The sequence below is a fragment of the Brachypodium distachyon genome, chromosome 2, assembly GCF_000005505.3.
Source record: "Brachypodium distachyon strain Bd21 chromosome 2, Brachypodium_distachyon_v3.0, whole genome shotgun sequence".
In the NCBI taxonomy this organism is placed as follows: Eukaryota; Viridiplantae; Streptophyta; class Magnoliopsida; order Poales; family Poaceae; genus Brachypodium; species Brachypodium distachyon.
This window is the reverse complement of record NC_016132.3, coordinates 35,202,790-35,225,928: the sequence shown is the minus strand read 5'-3', so window position 1 is coordinate 35,225,928 and position 23,139 is coordinate 35,202,790. Positions and strand designations below refer to the sequence as shown.

Genomic DNA, 23,139 nt, shown 5'->3' with positions numbered 1-23,139 from the left:
AATGCAATCGTTCGCGAGTTCACGAACATCAATCAAAGATGGACCGAGGTTCCTGAGAGCGTAAAGCAAGATTGTTACGCCAAGGCATGGGAGAGGTTCGAGGTGCCTGATCCCGTGCTCCGTGAAGAAGTATTTGGAGCGATGAAGACCACAATGCGTAGGGGTCAGAGCAATTGGGGTACCAAGGCCAGAGCTTTTTTGTACGAAGATTGGGAGTCGGCGATTCAGAAGAAATGGCCGAGGATCACAGAGGAGGAATGGGAGGAGTTCAAGGAGAGGGAAAAGGATCCAAAATTCATAGCAACCCAAGATTGGTACGCGGCGCTACGTGGTCGAAGGATAGTCCCTCCTGTCCCAACAATGCTCCGTCATGACCGGTCCACCACCTTTGTGCGGAGTACCATGACCAAAGAACAGTGGGCGGGCCTGAAGCCTATCCGCGAAGACCAGAAAGTTTTAATCGCAAGGCCTCAACCGCCACTTCTTTTTCAGTTTAGCTTCTAACACACTCACTTATAAACTGGCAACGACTTTGTCTTATTTCAGGACAAGGTCGCCGAGTTCGAGTCGGAAGGCTCCCACGACGAGCTCCGTGCACACTGGGATTCACCACTCAGCTATGCTCTAGGAAGAAATGAGCACGGGGGCCATATTCGAGCCTTAGGAACCGAGGCCCTTTGCCGCAAAGTCTTTCCTCAAGAGAAAGAAGCCCGGAGCCGTGAAAGAAAGGCCGAGAAGCACGAAGAAATAATAGAGGTGGCGAAAAAGGCGACGAGGGAGGAGTTTTTCGCTTGCTTGTAAAAAGCAAGGGACTCCGTCCAGACTATGGAGGAGTTCGTTGCTACATATGATGGCTATCGGGGCGCGACACCAAGGCCTATGACTACGAATGATCATCAGTTGACTCCAATCCTTCGCTGCCACTGTATAAGAGCAGTGCTGACTCCGGCACCGAACTCCCGATGACCCTGTTGGCCCATCTGATGACATCCCGGTAAGCTCCTTACTTGTACCATAGTATATATATACGCAATTACGTCATTCTTCACACCATAACACTAACGTACGTATGTTAATTTGTTTGTCATGCAGAGAACAGTATTAAGTGCCGGATATTGATGCCATCCACCGGGAATCCGGTAGGCGCGCGTGGTATGATGATGCCAAGAATGACGGTCGTGCACAACACGCCCATGGCCCTGGATCATGTCAGGGTGCAGGTGAACTACGTGCTCCCGGAATTTGACAAGACGCCGGTCCCTTATCCTCCAGAGCAGGAATCAGTGACTCTAGGGCTATGCCAGGGCACGTACATCCAGTGGCCCAGGAGGTTGGTTGCCCTTGCTACCCAACCTTCTCCCTCTCCGTCGTGTCCCGGAGCGTCTCCACTGGCTTCCGCTCGATGACTTCCCTCTCCATCGCCCCTTGGCCCATCCCCCAATAAGTCGTCACGTCTGGATTCACCAACGTCGAGGCAAGGAGGCTTCGATTTCGAACCAGCGCCAAGACTGCAGCGATGATCACACTGCACCAGCTCATGTGCCACCGCCTAATCCGTCGCCGCCCCACCGTAAAGACAGCCAACCCTCACAACCACCACGACCTGCACCTGTGCCATGGAAATCTGTGGCAGGCGCGTTGGAGTACGCGTCTGGCAAGCAGGTCTCCCAGACCTTCAAGGATCAAGAGGAGGCCGAGTTTTTGAAACGCCGGCGCACCAATAAGAGGGGGTACAAAATCAGCAAGAGATCAAGTGACTCGAAGAGTAAAGAGTTGGACTCAACGGGCAAGCAACACAGCAATCCGCCAATAATCGAAGGGAATTGGGAAACCGGCCAGATATTTTGAATATGAAGCCCCCCTGTAGCTGGTGATTTAGTCGGCGGAGCCTACTTCGTGGCCAGGGAATTAAAAAAAGTGCTGATGTTCTACCCTGGACAACCAATGGTTAGCCTTAAGGACCTAAGGAGCCTGCCGTGAGAGATGCAAGAGCTACATGGCTACTACATGGCATCATCAGCTAATTCTGCACAACATGGTCAACAGATGAATGTGAAGATGCCAGAGTATTATGGTTTCTACGATGCCGAAACGGGGGACCTGTAGACAAAGGAATTTACCTTCAGCGTGGACTTCCTTGACTTGTTTCACGTCTTCAACCAAAAGTGCTTAGACAACAACATGTTAAGAGTCTGGTGTGTATACTTCACAAGAGAGTCCTTCCGCCTGAAAGAACCACACGTTGCCATCGTCGATCCTATACTGTTCAGCAAAGCAACCATCGGTCTAGAAGAATGGAAATGGGGTTCGAGAGAGAAGGCAATTTCATACCAATCTAAGTTTTTCGCAATGCACAAGCAACGCCGTTATGTTCTTACACTCTACCATTTAGAGTAAGTTGTTCTCACGGCCATTGCTTTCTTTCTTGTTCCACTAAGTTGTTCTCTTTTCGGTTATAAATGTGTGTTCTTTTTGTAAACAGCGAACATTGGGTGGTGGTGGCCTTCTCTTTCGAAGAAGGGTCGGTGACGTATCTTGATCCACTCCGACGGAAGAAAGGCTATGAGTAGCACGACTTCAAAGCCGTCGGAACACTCTTTGAAGAGGCGTGGAAAAAGGAGGTGACTGAATATGAGTTGCCAAGCTACGGCAGGAAGAAAATAACCCATCATAGAAACTTCCCATGCATACAACAGCCGCAAGGTACGGTCTTCTGTGGTTACTACTGCGCGTACATCATCCGCAATTGGATCACCAATTTCAAGCCCAAGACGAAGATGAGCTACCAGCAGATGGTGGATTACTTCAAGTAGGAATCAGAATATGGACACAACCCAGTTGTTCTTGTGTTCGATATTCAGAGGGTGATAGCCACCATTCTCAACAAAGAGGTTCTGAAGGAAAACGGTGATTTTTATGAAGGTGGGGTTGTGCCGATGTATTGAAACTTTGATGTACAATGTTAAATATTGAATATCTGTGTTTTTGTACTACATTTTGTGAACGGATGCTGTTATCTATCATGGATGTGTGATTTTCTCATATATATATCTATTGCTGTGCTGTGATATATTACTGTTACAGGAATATTCTAATATAAAAAAAATATTTTTCTAAAACCGGAAAATAACAGCGGCGGTTCCTGTTCACCGCCACTAATAGAGTACAGTGGCAGTTGCGTCCCACCGCCACCGGTGCAGTACCAGTGGCGGTGACAGAGAACCGCCAATGGTGCTACGAAAGCATACCAGTGGCAGTGAGGCATCACGGCCACTGGTATACTACCAGTGGCGGTGGGTAAGCACCGTCACTGTAATGTACCAGTGGTGTTGCGTACTCACCGCCACTCGTACACTACCAGTGGCCGTGATGACGCGCCGCCACTGGTATGTAACAGTGGCTGTCCTTCCCACGGCCACCGGTGCACTTTCTGAAGCTCCCTACGGATTACCTGCGGCGGTTGTGCAAACCGCCACGGGTGCTGGCTAGCACCGGTGGCAGGTATCATCACCGCCACCGATGCTCTTTAGCACCAATGGCGCAGGCTTAGTGGCGGTCCGCGTTACCTTCACCGGTGTGTAATTCGGACCGCCGCTGCTAATCTTTTCTCGAGCAGTGCCATAAGGCTGCACCCAAAATCCATAAAATCCTTGGCCCCCGTCGGAAGCAGCGGGGACCAAGTACGGAGCCAATACGCCGCCCGACAAATCACCAGCTGACAGAGGTGGCAGTGAAGGCGGCATGACAAGGACGAGCTCCAGGGGATGACCGAACCGGGTACAGATCGCCGGGGCTGTTACTTCGCAGAATCGCCGCCCTGGAATGCAGATCCTTTACAGAGAAACCAGCCAGGTCAAACTCAATAGAAACGTTGTTATCTCGTGAGAGAGTTCGTACATAAAGTAAGTTCTTAACGAGGTTAGGAGAGACAAGTACATTACGAAGATAAAGAGGACGAGCAGAAGTAGAAATAGAGGCAGTGCCAATTGCAGTAATAGGAAGATGAGCACCATTACCTACTGTAATTTGAGACGAGGTAGAGTAAGGGGAGAAGGAGGCGAGGTTACCTGTGCTGGACGTCATGTGCGACGAGGCGCCCGTGTCAAGGAACCAGTCGCCGCCGCCGTTGTTCTGGAGCGACATTTGTTGCATGGCCACCATGAAGTTGGGATCCAGAGCAGGAGCCACGGGCGTCGCCGAGCTGAAGGATGGCGCCATCATGGAGGTGTTGGCGTTGTAGGCTTCCCGAGCAGTGGGCGCCATGGGTGGCCGGGGACCGAGGACGCCAGCGCCGGGTGCACGCGGTGTCTGTTGCCAGGCCTGAAAGGTGCCAGACCATGGGTTGACGCCGTGTGGCCAGGATGGTGCGGCAGGCGAGTTGGGGAAGCGCGAGCCGCCGGCGGCCGGAGAGGTCGACGCAGTCTCGCGCTTCTTGTTCTTCTTGTTGCTGCTGGAAGGAGAGCCCTGCGGGGACGCAGGTGCCGGTGCGCCGAAGCGGTCGACGAAGAAGGCGGCAGCAGCTTGACGACGCACGGCTTGCTCCTGGCGATGCTCCTCGAGCAGCAAATACGAATGGGCGCGCATGAAGGATGGCAGTGGCTGCTGCATGGTGAGCACCGAGATGGCGTGGCCGAGAGAAGGGTTGAGACCACGGAGCATGTTGAAGAGCATGGACTGGTCGGAGACCTGAATGCCGACGTCACGCAGGCCGTCGGCGAGGACCTTGAGGCGCGAGCAGTAGTCCGTGACGGAGAGGTGGCCCTGCTGCAGACTGCGGAACTCCTCCTCCATGTAGACGGCCTGAGTCATCATGTTGTCCAGAAAAAGACTTGAGAGTTTTGTCCATACCACGAAAGCCGGATCGTGCGGCGCGAGGATGATGTCAAGGATCTCCTCGCTGATGGTGGTGTAGAGCCAGGACACAATGGTGAGGTCGACCTTCATCCATTCGGCGTCCTCAAGCTTGTGGTCGGCGCCGGCAACGAGGTGGTCCTCGAGGCCGTTCCGGCCGATGACCTTCATGAAGAGGGTGCTCCACCGGCCATAGTTGTTTCGCTTGAGGTCGAGGGCGGTGAGAACGTGCTCCTTGATGCGGATATGCTGCAGAGAGGCAGCCGTCACCGGGATGGCGCCCGCATCGCGGACGACGGATGTGGCGGCCACATCATCATCAAAGAGAGCACGGGCAGTGGGGAGAGGTGCCATGGGCGAGCTCAGGGAGACGCCTGGGCCTGTGCCGGCGCCGAGGGCAGCGGCGATGCCTACAGGCTGTGGAGTGGAGCCAGGAGGGAGGATAGTAGGCGACACAAGAGCGGCAGTTGAAGCTGTGAGTGCGCCGGTCGCCGTGGAGGTCAGAGGGAGGCTGGTGTCAGGGTTTGCCATGAGGGCAGCGGAAGCGAGTGCGGTCTCAGAGACGTCGAGCGTCTGATACCATGTAAGACACGAGAGAGATGGAGTGGCTCAACACTTTGATTGTATTGATGAACACAAAGGATATAAATACATGTACAGATGCCTTCAGCAGAGCAGCTAACTCCTACAATCTAGCCAACAAACTACTGAATAAGCTGCCAACGAACTACTAAGATAAGTTAGAGACGTTGGGATAAACTAGATCAGCTAACCAATACTAACGGCTTGTACAAACGTGCAAGACAAGTCACGTTACTAACAGTCAGCACCCGTGGGCCAAGTTCGCAGCCCAGAAAAAAAGATTGCTTCGATCCCGATTCCTGCTGCCTGCGTTGTTTCGCCCCTGTTTCGCCTGCCCGTCCACTTGCCTTCCCTGTTCCTGGGGCCTGCGCTACTTCGCCTTCCCTGCCGGTCCTCCCCCGTCCGACAGTGCGTTACTTCTTCAGTTTTTCCTCTCCCCATTCATCTTCCATTAATTCTGTAACCGAAGCTTCCATGAATTAATTAAGGACCGCCCCTCTTCCCGGTGGTTTACTAATCTCCCCACTTTCCTCCTCTTCACTCGCTGCCTTTAATCTTCAGCTGGAAGGAAGTGGACAGTCCGCTTCCGAAGTCACGCTGATAGAGATCGAGAGGATCTCTCCTGCCTCTTCTCCGGCGGCGCCCGGGTCACCTTCCAGCGGCCCGCCTATCGCGTCCGCACCTGGGACACGCTGGACGCCGTGGCCCGCTCCGTCTTCGTGGGGCTCATCACATACCGGGATACCGCCGCCGCCAAAAACATCTCCGACCCCAACTAGGTCGCCGTTGGGCAGGAGCTCTGGATCCCCTTGGCCTGCAGCTGCGACCCTGTCGACGGCATGCCCGTAGTGCATTACGCCTACGTCGTGCCGGCCGGGAGCTTTGTGGCTGGCATCGTGCAGGAGTATGGCACCACGGAGGCGGCGATTCTGGCCTTGAGCCGCTTGGCCAACGACAAGAGCCTTCTCGCCTGACAGGTACTTCAGGTACGGCAAAAAAGAATAGAGAAAAGTTTCCCCCTTTCTTTTTTGCAAGATTCCAATGGTTCTTTTTAGCGTGCAAACTGTTCGTTTGCCAGATTATGTCCACATGAAGTCTTGATCACCAGATTTTGCAGAAGAATGAGGATGATTGATACTGTTCAGGTGCAAATAAAGGACTTGGAGACTATTATCTTCTCTATATATGTATGCAGGTGATTCTGTCGCAAGATTTGTGACTTTGTTTTTCTCTCTCTCAACATCTTTCCAGTCTTCTACTATTTCTCCAAGGATTTCTTTCATTAATTGGACTTCTCTTTGTACCATGCTTATGTGGCCATTTTACACCTTGCGGGTGATTTGTTTGCAGTGGCAGTTTATAATGAGCGGCAGAACTTTATTGTATAGGTTTTCAATTCTAGATCCCTTTCTAATTGTCCACGATCACATGCTTTATTCTCTGACTATCTGTTTTTTATTTCAGTTGTTAAATCAACATGAATTTGACATACTGCACGTTGTTCTTACCAGGTGTTACCCATCCGACCACATCTTAATTGGTTAGTTTATGCCTACCTGGTCACAAACTCACAATGGAACTGATTTATCTCTTTATTGAGATCTCAAGAGTAGCATCTAACAATAAATAGTTTTTTTTAAGAGTGAGTCCTTCTGGTCTCCACATCCTTTATATTATTAAGTCTCAAACATCATGCAGATTTCAGAGATTATAACTCAAAATGATAACAAGTTAGGAAAAATCACGCTCCTCCTAGCCATATTTAGGAGTTGTTTATATATGCATTGATGATCCTTTTGCGAATTGGCATTTGTGGATTATCGAATTATGAATCCAATGTATGTTATGCTATAAACGGACATGTGTAATTTCAGTTCCAACATAAGCATTTTTAAGTTTCAAGTTTTTTTTAATGAGGTTGAATTGTGCCAAAATAAGTTTGAATAGTATACATTTGGATATGACTGTACTATGCAAACCACATCTTAATTAATAGTGCGATTTAACCTCATAGATGACCATTTCTGTGAATTATTCAGCGCTCGGCTCCCCGTCACCGAATGTATAAGGTACATGAATACAAGCCTTATTTCAAGAAAATCTTGACGTTTGTTCTCCTCCCAGAATTGTTGCCGCATATTCCCGCAACAACGCACGGGGTATCAACTAGTATGATATACAAGAGAGTGCAAAAAAATAGAACAACGACCTCATGCTAGTAAATGGTACGGTAAGCAAGATATCAGGAGCTTTCATTTGAAGGATCGTGTGTCCTTTGGTGGTTTGGATTTCAATGTTCCTAAATTTGAATGTGACGACTGCATATAGGTGGTACTTGCAAGCATAATGTGAACTATAGTACATCACTGGCTGAGCACGTACGTGGGCTTTTCTACAATAGGAAGGACGATGAAACATGTGGAAGGAATGAAATAGTACGAACCTTAGAGTGAAGATGGTAGAGTTTGAAACTTCCCTGCATTTTCCAGTGTTAAAATGTCATTCCCATTATCCCCTATAAAATGACTTCCAGTATGTCCATCGATCATATCTAGAAAATGAACAGTGGGGTAGATAGCTAAAATCTACATGTTTATACATGCCTCAACTTTGTAAATTTAGAATTGCTCACATATATGGGAATGAAAGGTCTCGGAAAGTCATACGCACCGATGTCGAACGCAACGACAGGCAGGGCATTTGTATTCCACGAGCTTGGGATATCTGCATGCCGCTGGCTAGAGTTCTGTACTATATGTACACTTTGGTGCTCTGCTAGTCGGAGATCGATGGTGCCAGCTGGTGCAAAAGATCTCCTTGCCATCTGTGAATGAGAGTCTCCGATGATCCTCCGCCCACCAGACTACGCCAACGCTCCTCCCTTCTTGTCTCCATGTTTCAGATACAACAATGACCCATGAATTAATCTAATCATCGGTTGTGCCCACCCCGGCAGGGATCGACGGGGAACACTGGAATTCTAGTTCAACTTCCCCAAAATCCCGTTTAATCCCTGCCAGTATCGTTGCAACCGAACAAGGCCTGAGTGGATAAAGCTTTGTTCGATCTCACAATGCATTGAACGAGTTCAAAGGCCAGATATCGCAGCACATTACATACTGATATTGGATTTATTTATTTTGAAAAGTAACGTGCGAGAAGAAGACATAAAATCCAAATCAAACGCCTCCTGCCACTGGCCACCTGCCTCCATGCTCCCCTTGTCCTCTTATTGCTGCAGCAGAGACCACAAATGAAACCATTTGATATTTTCATTTTTATCAAAAACAATATCAGTATGATATATATTCAAATCAACCAACTTAGAGAGCTGACCCGCACTAATATCTGAGGTTTGAACGCCCATTTAACCCAACAACCATTTCTTGAACATATTGGTCATCAACGTGGGAGGATGGTATTTGATTTAAATGAGCAGATGAGTAAATTAGTAGGTGGAGAACTTTACACCTCTTCACTCTTAATCAATCAAGTATTAATGGCTACATCTCTCTCTTTCTTTTTTAACAAGGACTGGCTACATCTTAGTCAAATGTTAAACACGGTGGCACCGAGGAGCTATTTAATAGCGTCCATATATGCATTCCTTCTCTGGAATCATAGTAGAACACCCAGCAACAACACTGCAACAAACGATGCTAAAGAATATCTAGTTGATATGAAGGATAGTTTTGCTTAATGTGTCTGATGGCTTTGAATTTATGTACCTACATGATTACTTATCTAGGTGAACAAGAAGGAACAAACTGAGAATAGTAGGTGTCGGGATGTAAAAAGGCTCTGCCTTGAAACAGTCCGTCACTGCACCACATCCTTGAAAGGTGCATGAATCACTTAGAGCCTGCATATAGTCAGATTAATCGACGGCACTTTGGAAGACAAGATGCATGAATCACTTGCAATGACCCATTCGATTTGTGCATACACTAGTACAAAACAGGCTATCAGTGTCGTGCGAAATTGCCTATCAGTGGCGCGCGGCCCGCATGCCACAGACTGGCCACTGATAGGTGAGTCGGGTTTCCCTGACCGACACTGATCGGCACTACGGCCCGACACTGATAGTCAGGTATCAGTGGCGGTTTTCCTGTAGACCGCCACTAATGGTTGCCCCGAGGGACGAGATATGGACCATCGTCGTCCCATCAGTGGCGTGCTGAGATGTACCCGCCACTGATAGTTTGCTATCAGACTATCAGTGTCGTTTCCACGCGACACGCCACTGATGGGGGTCGCGAATGGCCCATTTTGTACTGGTGATAGATAATATGCGTTGAATCACTTGAATCGTACATGCAGCCTCATTATCATCGAGTGATTAATTAGTAAGATCAATCAGCAGCCCTTTTGACGAAGAGAAAATGGGGGAGAGAGAGAAATTCATCCGGGCAGGCAGGTGCTTGCCATCTGTTCATCCTCTCCACCGGTGCAGCTTTTCAATTTTGGCTCAGCAGCCTCATCCGCTCATGTCTCACCGGGTTGTTGACCTAATCGTGGTGCGGTGGCCTTTTCCGCTCTGCCGGGCTCCGGCAAAGCAAACCCAAATCTTTTGTCCCTTTTTTAATAAGCAAGATCTCAGTTCTCAGGGGATTACGATTTTGGCCACCGATTCACAATACTCCGGTAGTTTTCGACTTGGTACTCCAGAGGATCAAGGATGGAGTACCAAATAATACTGACCATTAGATCATGGCAAATAAATGGTCCATATTAAATCCGGAGTACCGTAAAAAAACTCTATCCATCAGCCTGAGTTGGCTTATGGATCTGCCATAGTGAAAGTCGCCGGATACAGAGGAAATGATCCATTGTTGTGCTAACTCTTCATCCCAATGTTGGGTTCCGACATGTAACAACATGTCTTCCTCTTGCACATCAAATCGCTTCCACGCAGGCATGGGAGGTATCAGGATGAGATCATCCCTTGCAGCATTGTTGGATACACCAGTGCTCGAGCCGTCTGGTCCATCTCATTTTTCTGATGGACATTAAGTCAGGGGATATACAAGAGGAAAAAAACGTAGAGAGTCTAATTAGGTTAAAGAGATAATCAGATGAATGGAAATTGTGCGATAACAATGGAGACGCACAAGACGTTCTAGGTTCTCGCTTCTCATCCACATTTTCTCATCTTGGAGCTCGAAGGAGCTGCGGCAGCCGACCGCGGCAGCAGCATGGAGCACGGACAACAGTTGGTCATGTGGGCTCGTCCATATATATTAAATTCTGCTCCGATTTACATTGGTTCCTGCTCAGTACCTTCGTCATTTCCAAGTTTCAAAAGGTTTGGTCAGATTTCACCCAAAATTCGTCCATATTTCGATCATAAATTCAAAATTTTATTTGTTAATTTTGGACGAATCTTGTTCCGAAATAACCGAATGTAATTCACCCATCTTGTTGTTCAAAAATAAAATATGGAAAACGAAACCCAAAACCCTGCCAGGCGTCGTGGGTCGGCCAGCACGTGTTGCCGTGGCGTGGGGTGCTGATGGATGGTTGAGAGGTGCAGCGATCGCGTGCCGGTGCTGCTGCGTCATGGGGCAAGTGACGATCTGTTGTCCCATGGCGTTCTTTGTGGTTTACTGGGTGAGGCCTGCGACGAGTAGTTAGCTATGTTCCAAACTGCTTGCGAGCTCTTGACTGGAGGCTTTTTCGAGTGTGTGCTCATTTATTTATGTGTTCGATTTTATTTCGTACAATTTTGCCCTCCACTACAAAATAGGTTAATATGGGCTTTTGGATCTACTAAAACGGACGTTTCATAATGATTTGATGGTACCGTGAAAGATCCCAACAACATGAGCCTGCCAAACTCTGAGCAAACAATTGGTTCTTAAGTCGAATGTAAGTTAATTATACCGCGGAGGTGGGTTGAACTTTATTGCAGACCATGATAAGAACTTCATGGCCTTGGATACTTTACCATGGTTATAAGATCGGTCCTTGACCTGTCCTATCAGTATAGAAGACTGGATGGATGAATTGGCTATAAAATAGCCTATGCATTGAGGCCATTACCTTGGACTAGCCAAAGCATATACAAGGTAATAATTAACTACAACAGGGGCCGTGTTCACGTTGGCTGCATATAAAGTAGATTGTTTAGAGGTAGCTTGTGATCTTTGATGGTTATTCTGATTTGTGATTTCTGATGATTGAGAACGTTCTCAAAGCGCAGGTTCGCTTGGGATTGGTAGGTCTCAGGACAATAAAAGAGGCAATAACATTAGAGATACAAGAACTTGTATTGTGCGAGCAGTTTAGTACAAAAAATTGTAAAATGAGGCTAGGTGGTACAGTAACTTGACTTGCAAGTGCACGTTTGGTCATATCCAATGGAGGGACGACATGTGGCTTGACTTGTTCATTTTATAAAATGCCACAACGCCATTTTGCTTCTTAAAAAAAAACTCCGAATCAAATTTTCCGTTGGATCCTCCACGTACGTCCACGGGGTTCGTTTCCAAACTGAACTCTGCCATTGTGAGGTCTACGTGCATTTGCTAGCTAGCCAGCTAGATTTTTCTTGAAACGGAACGAATGAATGAGCGCTGGTCGAATTGGTGTTGCCTTGTGCGCGCGTGCGTGGATGTCATGGCTCCGCACGGCCGTTCCCTAATCATGATTATTGTTCGTCATCAGGTCATTTACTCGTTTGAACGTTTAGATCCTTATCACCCATCATTATTAGCGTCCAGGAACTTACTGAGGTAACGTAGGTTCGTCATCAGGTCTTGTATTTCCCCACGTTTCATGCACCACAATTTCAGGTGACAGAAAGACAGGGAGAAAACGAACAACGTTATATCATGTCAACAGGAGGGGCTTTTTAATATGCGAAACGCCTGGGGGGCCTTTGCGTAAAATGAACCAGTCAACCACAAGCAACATGTCGCCTTTCATTGGTTATGACCAAATGTGCCATTGCAAGTCAAGTTACTGTACCACCACGCAATACAAGTTCTTGTAGTTTCAATATTATTACCTCTTTTATTATCCAGAGATCACCTAGCAAACTGACCCCACACGTCGCGACACGACTCGTTCAACATGCAAGTCATGATACTAGTTTTTTCCAACAAAGCTCGATCATGAGTTTCTAGCGGACACAATACCTTTCACCTCAATTTCATTTGTCTGCTGGTTGTGTCGATTCAATGAGCTACTGAAACTGCAAAGTACATAAAGGAAAACCCAAAAAGAGAGAGGGAAAACCTCTCACAGGGCATCCTAAATCAGGGTGTCTAGGTGAGTGTTACCAGCCAAACACCAAGTAAATATCGTGTCCCTAGCTAATTCTGCTTATGACATGCGCTGAGTTGAGCACTTGTTTGGCATCCACGAAATGGAGTCCGGCGTGTCTTGACGAAGCACCACTCTCCAGACAGCCAGAAAAACGTGGAGAAGTTCAGCATCGACAGGAAACTTGTCCTGATGCCTCCCATGCCAAAACATCTACTTGTACTTCTGCAGGCTGCAGCATCAACTCAGTGTAAATGCGAGCTATATATCTAGCTCGATGATAAAATTAATGTCAAACCACAAGCAAAATGAAATCATGACAGATTACTTTACTTCTACAGAAACAGCTCGATGCTCTCTTCGATTGTCATATTTGCCTTGCAATGCTCTGAGGTGGTAAGATGGCACAAAGACCTCTAATTCGAATAGAAAAATGATGGCGCAAAGGCCATTTTATTTATAGCAGGTTTTTGTACCTGCACTCATTTCTCCAGGAGAACAAAATCGCTGGGCACAATGAATAATACGCTCACCCACTAAATGACATGCACAGAAGAAAAAATATGAGCCTCCTTGTTCAATAAAGAGTTGGCGCATCCAGCAGCCATGCATCTCTCTGTATATATATTGATGAAAGACTAATGCCTGCAAGAAGAGAAGATATGTGTTGACATATTCATTAGTCATTTGTTTCTGTTGTATATATTTGAATATCTTTTCCGAAAGTACCACGATGATAAACACCGTGTGATAGGCATGGGAAGTGCCGGGATGCCAAAACTGAGTGCTTGAAGAAGTGGCTGGGCACTTGTATAGGGAGGAGAGTGTCTAATGAGGAGCTGCAATAGCGACGATCAGAGCCAAATTGTTGCTTCGAACTCTTCTGGCTGGGTGTAGAACTATGTGGCCATTGGTCAATAGTACATCGTATACAATAATACAACATTTTTTTTCCCGAAAAGGAGATAAGAAGTTCCAGCCTCTACATTAATCGATGCACACAACCATTTTTATAGGAGCAAATTTAAAAAACAATCACAATTGAAGCAAGCCTTTTTAAATATTTTACAGACTGCCACCGTGTTTGGGGATGTCGGTTGCTTTGGCCACTAATCTCTAAAAGTTGAACGCGAGTTGACGGCAATCGCGACAATAGGTCCCACCTGTTAGATCCAATGTGGCATTTTTCTACCCAAAGTGGACTTTTTCCCTCGCTCCTGAGGTCATCCTCAGCTCCGGGTCCGACTAACCTGCCACAACACATGCTCGCCGGTTTCGCAACGTTGACAAAGCCGACCAGCCCATGCCCGCAGCCATGCCACTTGCTCCGCCCGCCGCCATGCTGCTCGCTCCGCCACCTCCTATGATAAGGGATGGCCCAATCTTCTGAGCGAGCAACGTGGATAACTTGTATGATCCTACAAATCTTCCGGCTATTCACCCGTCGCCGCACGACGAATTTGCAATCCAATGGAAATTCGCAACACCACACACTTGCGCAGTAGTCCGCCGACCACAACCTGTTTCGCAATCTTCCAATTCCCAGCGGAACGACAGATTTCGCTCGAAATTTCAGTAGATAACAAACACCTTATCGAAACGAATATGGTGTATAGGATTCCAGATGAATGCTTCTCGCAATCAACAAGGGTCTCGAAAATAGCTAAAACGTGGTCTAACCCTAACCGTAGGCGTACCCCTTTTATATATAGGCGAGGGGCAGCCAAACACACAAACGGACTTAGACTCAAACTAGGTTCGACTCAAACTCATACAACCAATCCGAATAGGACTTGGCTTAAACTAGGACTCACAGGTCTGGGCGCCCCTTAGACGTGTCGGACTCGTCGTAGGCTGTCCTGGTGTGCCTCGTACTCGTACTCAACTTGTGGTGGGCAGATCATTCTTGTCGTTGGCTGTCCCTTGCACACAAGTTGTTCTTCTAGTGATTTGTATTCTCCATCTTCATTTGTAGTGCGCCTGCCTTCCTCTCCTCCTTCGCGCATATCTTGATGTTCGATAACAGCACATGATGATCCTCGCACGCGGCCTCCTCTCCTCCACGCTCCACGGTTGCCTCAGCCTCAAACCTGATTACACAAAGATACAAAGATTTAGGCAGTATCAAATTCTCATCAATATAAACGTTAGGTGCAGTTAGGAGCGAGTTCAACTGTTGTTCTAATAACTTGGCACGTGCTCATGTAATTGGTTCAATGCGTAGATAATTAGGTTTATCTTGAACAGTAAGATCATCATTTGGCAAAGATGACAAAGGATAAGGAATGTCCTCATCATCCTAGATCCTGCACCTCTCCACGGCCGCGGCTGCCAGGTGGCTGCTTGTCGTGTTTGCTGGGGAAAAGGACGGCGGCCGTCGGGTCGGCCCAGAACCCAGAGCACCGAGAGCCAGAGCAGGACCGCGGGTATGGCAGCTGCAGGAAGGAGGGCTTCTCGCTGGAAGCTAGCGCCGGCGACCCCAGACTATGGGATCTATCATCGCTAGGCTTTGTCATCCCGATACCTCCGATGCTCAATTGCTCATGAGGTGACACCACTTTTGGCTCATCCATCCAGTAGGCATACAGACTCTGTAAACAAGTTCAAATCCATCCAGCAAACCATGCCACTGCTAATATGTCAAACACTCGAGAGCTATTCAATTCGTCACTCGCACCTCCGGTAACTAATGGTTGCTGAATGCTCCTACTTTTAAGACTTCACTCCTTTCCTTGAAGGTCGTTTTGTGCACATTTGATGCAGCCATTGCTTGGTAGGTAGGGGTGAAGTTCAAAATCGATCTGACTTATGCACTCTTATCAATAAATCTAAACTATTATACATGCTAGTTATTATATTAGCAGCAATTTTAACTATTATATACTGCTGGCACCGGCACTCCCCTTCCACACCATGCACTCTTGAACTCATTGCAATGAATAATTACCTCTTTGACACATATTCATTTTGAGATTTGCTTCAATACCCGAGCATATTGGTCGACCAACATATAGAACTAATATCTGAGGTTTTAACGCCCCCTTAAAAAAACAAAAAAACAATTCCAAACATACTAGTGTAGATGTAGGAGGATGACATTTGATTTAAATAAGCAGATGACTAAATGAGTAGGTGCAGAACTTCACACATCTTTTTTCTAGCTAGAATCCTAACCCTCTAAACTTTAGTCACTTAATCATAGAACACTGGCTGCATCTCGGTTAAATGTTAAGGGTAAATTTCACATAACCACGGGTTTTAAGGCAGTTTTCTCACCGAGCCCTCACTTTTGCTAATTTGTCCGCAGAACAACAGGTTTTGTGTCTAATTGTCTCGCATCACCCAAAATAATGATTTAAGCGATTTTTACAATTTTTCTTACAAGTGGGTCCCGTCTGTCAGGCGCCACGTCTTTTTCATTAGACCCGTTGGCTTTTTCTTTTTTCAATATCCTGTCTTCTTCTACAGGCAGCAACAGCAGGTTTACTCAAATGTTAAAGACCAGTGGCATCGAAGAGTTATAAATAGCGTCCATATATATGCGTTTCTTCTCTGGGAGCATAGCAGAAGCACAACGGACAGCAATCAATGTTGCTAAAGAAGATATGTTTATATGAAATTATGAAGGATGGTTTTCCTTACTGTGTGGCTTTGAACTCTTGTGCATACATGATTATGTATCTTTTGTTTTCTAAAAAAAGGACATCACCGGTCTCTGCATCAGTCGATGCACACAGCCATACATGATTACGTATCTAGATCAACAAGAAGGAAACAGTTTGAGAATAGAAGGCGTCGGGATGTAGAAACGCTCTAAGCTCAAAGAAGCCCCCTGATTGCGCTGCATCCGGATACATCCTCCTATGGTCAATGCTAAAGATTCCCAAGTTCTTACCCGAAAGAAGTAGAACAATTGTACCGAGATGTCGCATTGATAGTTACAAAACAAAGTCAGACACAAATGGATAAAGTACAATCATGGCTCCATGTAGTACAAAATCAGTTGTATCAAGGAAAGTGACAAAAGAACATAGTGGATGATAATATGATGGTGAGCAAGAATGGAAAAAGACGTGAGATTGTATATCCACAGTCATATATATTCTCTCCTTTTCACAACAGTGGCACGTACGTATTTCGGTGTTTTACTTTGATCAACAAATAGATTAATAATATGATGGATTAGGTGCTACAATAATTATATCATTGGATTCCTATTTAAAAAAACGTTTACAAGGGTATAAACTTTATAACATGTAATGTACATATTAGTGGTCTAATTGTTAGTGCAAGTTTGAGCTTGAAATAGGTGTGCGCCATTCTTTGTGAAAATAAGAAGTATTAAGTGCCATATATATGCTGGGGGTTATTCTGGTATTCGAAAAAATTAAGTTCCATATATATGGGCTAAAAGAGGCAATCCCGAAGCAAATGAATTGATTAGAGAACATTATGGAATTCGCAGCTTTGCATGGCATAACCATATTAGAAACCTGCGTGTGGGGTCAATCTTCCACGCAAAACTTAAAACCAAGAAAATAGATAGAATTGGCCGCCGAGCTGTGAGAGAAGGACATTTTCACCAGAGCTAGGATCTGATTCAGTGGGATGGAATTGCTCACATGTACAACGCTGCTTTTTTATAAAAAAGAGTATAATCCCTGGTCTCTGCATCGACTGATGCACACAGCCAATGTACAACACTGCTAATTACCCATCTAGTCTTTTTGGTTGTAAAATACAATATTGCTCTTTTTAAAAATGCACTGAGGTCCGTAAACTATTTTAGAGGGTTATACGGAAGCATGGCTTTTCAATTTCAAATGCTAATTAAACCACAATGTGCCGACCAGCTTGGAGACAGGTAGTTTAACCTGGATACCTACAACTAGTACCAACATTAGGTTTCTCACAATGACAGAAGGAAACGTATTAAGGGGACACTTCAATTAGACGAAAAAAACAGACAAAGATCATCCCTAATTGGTAGCTGCACTTGCATGAGAAAATCCTAGAGCACTAAGCGGATGTCTACCTTAGGGAGCGCAACAAGCTCACAACACACAGTTGTTGGATCCTCTGCATTCCTGCTTGTGCAGTGATGCACGTGGTACACAAATAGCAGGCCGTGGAATATCGTGTTGCTAGGCTTGCCATCCCGTTACCACCCATGCCCACGAGGCCAGGCAACACCTTAGTTTTTTGTTGAATGGCAGCTGAATGCACAAGTCTCAACTGAACAAACAAAGCGTCTCCTTTTGTTGTAGGCCATGTTGTGCGCGTTTGATGCAGCCAGTCCTTGGTAGGTAGGAACGAAATGTTCTAATTCTGCATTGCATTAAACTCTAATTCATTGATTGTTTTTAAATGCCTATCAAATGGTATTGCCACCATCAAAGGGGCACCAGCAAACCTCTTGCACACCATTCATGTCTGAACTCGTTGAAATGAGTAATCACATTTTTTGAATGTATACTATTTCAACTTTGTTTTGATACCCTTTTTGAATTAGAAAGCAAAGAATAATCATGTATATACGTTGATAATTTATTTTTTAGATTACACGTGACCATTGTTCAATGCTAATATGCAGGTTTCACGGCATCTGATCTTACAGACTTGCTAGCTACGACACGAGCATGTCACCCCAGCGGGCCTTCCACATTGCCATGTAAACCATGTCATCTCATTAAGTCACGCATGTCTTTTTTTCGAACTATGGACTATGGATGTATTGCTTTAAATTTTTTGCATTAATTTATCAATTCAAACCATTGCACCCCATCAATTCAATCATGTCTTCTTTTTGTAAGAAAATATTTTCTCTTTTTATACATCAATTTGTCACATACTTCGTAGGTTATTATTTTTAAATGTACAACAAAACACTTCACTAGTACAAAACAAGCCATACGCGACTCCTATCAGTGGCGGGTCTTCAACACCCGCCACTGATGGCCCCCCATTAGTGGCGTGTCAAAAAAAACCGCCACTGATGGCTTCCTCGTGAAATCCGAAAAACCCAAAATCCATCCATCAGTGGCGGTTCTTCTAAAACCCACCACTAATGACCCCCTATCAGTGGCCATGCTATCAGTGGCGGGTTTCCTTCCAAAACCCGCCACTGATGACCCTCTTATCAGTGGCGGGTTCCAACTGAACCCGCCACTGATGGCTCCCCGAGGAACCGCTGAAAATTGAAAAATCACAACTAATTCTTGTACTCCCTCCGTCCAACAAAAGATGTCTTAACTTTGACTAAATTTGAATGCATCAATACACTAAGTCATGTCTAGATACATTCAAATTTGAACAAACTTGAAACATCTTTTGTTAGACGGAGAGAGTATTAAAAATATGTTTTTTCATTTTCTAAGCACTGTACAAATAGTGAACCATCAGTGGCGGTTTTGTAATTTTACCCGCCACTGTTAGGTCCCAGCAAAAGAAATCACAATCCTTGTACTCATTCCTGATTGGCTGAGAGGTGAAGACATGGATCGATGAGTTGGCAAATTGCCTTTCTCTCCCTTTTCTCCACTCGCCCTCGTGGCCTCATCTCTCTGTCTCTCTCTCTTCCCATCTCCTCCCCTCCCGTGAGCCTCCCATGTGCTGGACCTTTCTTCCTCCTCTCATCTCCCTTCTCCCTGCTCCTATCATCTCCACCGACGGGACTCCGGCCACTTCTCCTCCTCGCACCTGCTGTTGGACCGCGGGCCTTCCTGCTCCGCCGCCCCGGACCTGGCTGCCGCGGTCCGGTCGCCGCAGCTCCTCACAGGTTCTCTCTCTCTTTTTATCTCTTTGTTTTTCTTTGTAACTAGCTCCTTTATTTCTCTCTCTCCTGCAGGCAGACGCGGAGCGACAGAGGACGAGAGCGAGAGCACGCGGATCAGGGCGGCGCACCTCCAGTTCCGGCCGTCGCCGCCGCGATGGAGGGCGCGGTCTCCACCTCCGCGTGGGCTTCTTCCCCGACGCAGACGAGATCACATCCCCTGATGCCGCGCTCGTCCTTTCCCATCCTCTTCCCCACTCTTTTGCTCTGCCTTCGTGCCGCCGTTTCGACCCCCGCCGGCGAGCCGCTGATTCCGGCCAGCATTCCGGCCTGATTTTTTTTTAAATCATGAAATACCTATCAGTGCCGGTTGGATGGAAGCCCGCCATTGATGGGCTAGCTCATCGATGGCGGGTTTTGGACACGCCATTGATGGATACTCCATTAGTGACGTGAAGCCAGTAGCGGCACAGCCACACGCCATTGATGGCTTATTTCGTCCGACACTGTTAGTATCTTTTGTGGTAATGCTTTTTACGTTTTTTCCATTAATTTTAATTACTTTGAAGCATGCATTTGTGCATTTGTTTTAACATCGTTCCGGAGCAACGCATGGGGCATCATCCAGTAATTATACTAAAAGCGGCTGCATGCAACCCCTGTAAAAACACATCTATGTGTACCTCTCTACCATATCTACAAAATCACAGTTAATTGAGGGATTAGTAAAATTTACATACTTAGTTGCATGCTTGGCACAAGTTTGCAGAGAATTTCTTGTATACATGGGAATGGAAGGTTTCAGGAATTCTACGCACCTATGTGATTAGGTCCTGCAAGCATACAGGCTCTCTTGGTTAAGTGATTACAGAACCAAACGAGCTGATTTTTCGTGGCACAGATTTCAGAGTTTCGTGCTGAAAGACTATGTCATGGCAAGGAGAATGAGAAAGTATCCCATGAAAACCAACTTAAGGTGAAAACATGAAAACCTTAATATGAGCCATTGGATCAAAGATCATCTGGAATTGATAGTTAAACATAAAACAAGTTCAACCAACACAGATCTAACATGGTTTAGTATTTTTGAAACAGAGGTAGTGCGTGTACGGAACAACAGCATTTTTCTATCTGTTAGGAAAATGTTAAATTTTTTTGGGGGATTGATGCTAAAAATATTGAGATATAGTACAGAGATTAGAAAGCCGAAGTCGGACATGACTTACAGTAGTAGTTATTACTAAACTGGGGGTACAATTGAGAGCATCATGGAAAGCTCACATTGTCCTAAGGTGGGGTACATCTTTGTAATATCTGTCTATATAATAAATTAGCTTTTGCGCCTCATATCTGATAGCCATAATTAAGAGATAAAACTATTGAGAGCAGTTTGTGGAGATAGATATACAGAGAACATTGGGAAGCTTATATATATTGCATAGCCCTCTCTTGGGTACTTTAGTAAATTTCAGCTAGCTTCTCAACCAAGTACTGATTTCTGTAAATGTGTGCTTCATCATGCTCTATGCCTCAGCAGTGAGTCCACAAAACTTCGAAAGGGCTGGTGATCTGTCCGGTTCAAGTAGTTTATCTGTGCATGGGAGACATAGGATCGTAGGCTTCAGATCTTGAAGCTATGATGGGTCTTTGAAGTTGACTTATTTGAAATTTAACTGATCAGAGAACTATTCTCATATGAAAGGGCATGGAACTATGGGCACACCATGTTCTAAACATTGGTTTCACCTTAATATTCCATGCATTGCAAATGCTCATTTGTAAATTGAAGCATAAATACTTTTCGAGGCTTCAGAGCAAAATTTCCATGGCCATGACGACACATGTGGTCTTTGTCAAGAAAAAGCTATATTTGGTCAGTGCGAATTGGCCAGATTATTTATAAATTTAACCAGGATTTAACTCGTAGAAGCTGAAACCAACGAAAGAGAACAAAATTATTCTTCATACTTTCTAGCTTAGAGTGTGAAAGAAAAATACAAGAAAGTCAGACCACTATTTTTAATTTTGATTTCACAGGCTTTGTGTTTGTTTCCTTTTGCTTTTTCTCTTCCTTGCACATTACTCTTTTGCAGGGAACATGACTTCCGTTAACCAAGGTGCATAGCAGAATCATTGGCAACCAAATCAGTTACAAATTTGGGGACATGGTAGGTCCACGGTCGAAATAGTGTCCGGCTCATCCGACTACACACTATTACTTTGTTACTACTCTTTTTAATATGCCATGGGAATACTCTCCTACAGTTTTTCTTTCAGCATGCCGTTATTATCACATATGACGGTGGCAGAAAACTTTACGCATACCATATCACAATGAATGGGAACTTGTTGTATATGCACGTTAGTTATGAATAATTAATTTTTCATCGGTGACTGAAATATATACTCCGTATAACGCAAGGTGACTGTTACGTTCCTCAGGCACGCCATGGCCGAAGACTGACGTTTGGGTGCATACGGCCCAAGCCCATAAAAGATCACCGTTTCTCTCCACATCCCAAAAACCCGGACTGGTGGGAGGGTCAGGCTTTCTCTTATAAGCTGGTCGCAGCCTCCTCCCGTAAGCAAGGTGGGACTAAACTCTGAGGCGCTCCAACTGCCTCAAGCCGTGACATTCCATCCCCCTTTATGCCCCCCTTTTTCGCCACGCAGGCTTGGGTTTGAGCTAGGTAGGCAGGAGATGCTGGTTCTGATACCAATTGCCGAAGGACGTTTGGGTGCATACAGCCCAAACCCATAAGAGACAGTGACTTGGGACATTACATATTTCTGCTTCACGAGCGACTGTTTTAAGTGCTACGAGCACTGCTGTATTTTTTTTCTCATTTTTCTTCCCTGGATCATGGGTCTGGGACTGGGAAGCGTCAGGATATATTCCTTTCAACTTTGGAAAGGGGCGCTGGTTTACTTGGGGACAGGCTAAAAGTCAGTGAAACGCATAGGCGCTTATTGGCATCGTCACCTCTTCCCCTACACATCAGCGATGCCACCTAGCAGAGTCGAGGGTATCGTCTTGACAAAACACCAAGGACACGACCTGATACATGGTAGTGTCAACAGCTACATATGGATAGCATCTGGGTGAATTCCACTAGTTACATTAGACTAGTATTCTAGTACCCTTTCAACATGTAGGTTGTCCGTGGGAAAAGGACATAGAGATTCAAGGTATTGCTACGCGGATCTGAATAAGGTTCGGAATTTTATTTTAAGACAAGTTCTCTGCCCCTTCGAATCACTGAGATTTCTGTCATTTTGGTAACAAGTTAGCGCATTATATCACTCCATGTAGATGTAGACAAACTATTTTCACAAAAAAGAGATGGTGAAATAACAGATGGGCCATATCACCCCATCCAGTCCAGTAGCAATTCATTGGTCATTGGTCAGTTGGTACCCTAAGAGCATCTCCAGCCATCCCCCCATATGGCGTCCGGCTTGCCACATTTTTCGGCCATATTGGGGGGGGGGGGGGGGGGGGGGGGGCGGTGCAAAGAATAATTTGGTGCCGGCTGTGTCCCAGCCCGGCCCCCAATCCCCAATAGAACGAAGCAAATTTTAAATTAGGCGACTTTTCATCAAAATAGGCAACATTTCATAAAGTTCGACGACATTTTATTAAACTTGTGATAATTTACATAATATAA

The 23,139-nt window shown here is 45.9% G+C and overlaps 1 protein-coding gene and 1 long non-coding RNA gene across 2 annotated transcripts; one reads left to right on the top strand and one right to left on the bottom strand.

Annotated features, from left to right (window-relative positions):
* Positions 1–3,796: 3,796 nt before the first annotated feature.
* LOC104583223 lies at positions 3,797–5,382 on the bottom strand. The gene is made up of 2 exons (XM_010235025.1): positions 4,068–5,382; positions 3,797–3,831 (listed from the first exon to the last, which is right to left on the bottom strand). The coding sequence occupies exons 1-2, from the start codon at positions 5,380–5,382 to the stop codon at positions 3,797–3,799; spliced, it is 1,350 nt and encodes a 449-aa protein (XP_010233327.1).
* Positions 5,383–5,448: 66 nt separating this feature from the next.
* Positions 5,449–6,891, top strand: LOC112270596. Its single transcript, XR_002962873.1, has 2 exons — positions 5,449–6,419; positions 6,512–6,891. It is a non-coding gene; the product is annotated as an uncharacterized LOC112270596 (long non-coding RNA).
* The last annotated feature ends 16,248 nt before the right edge of the window (positions 6,892–23,139 follow it).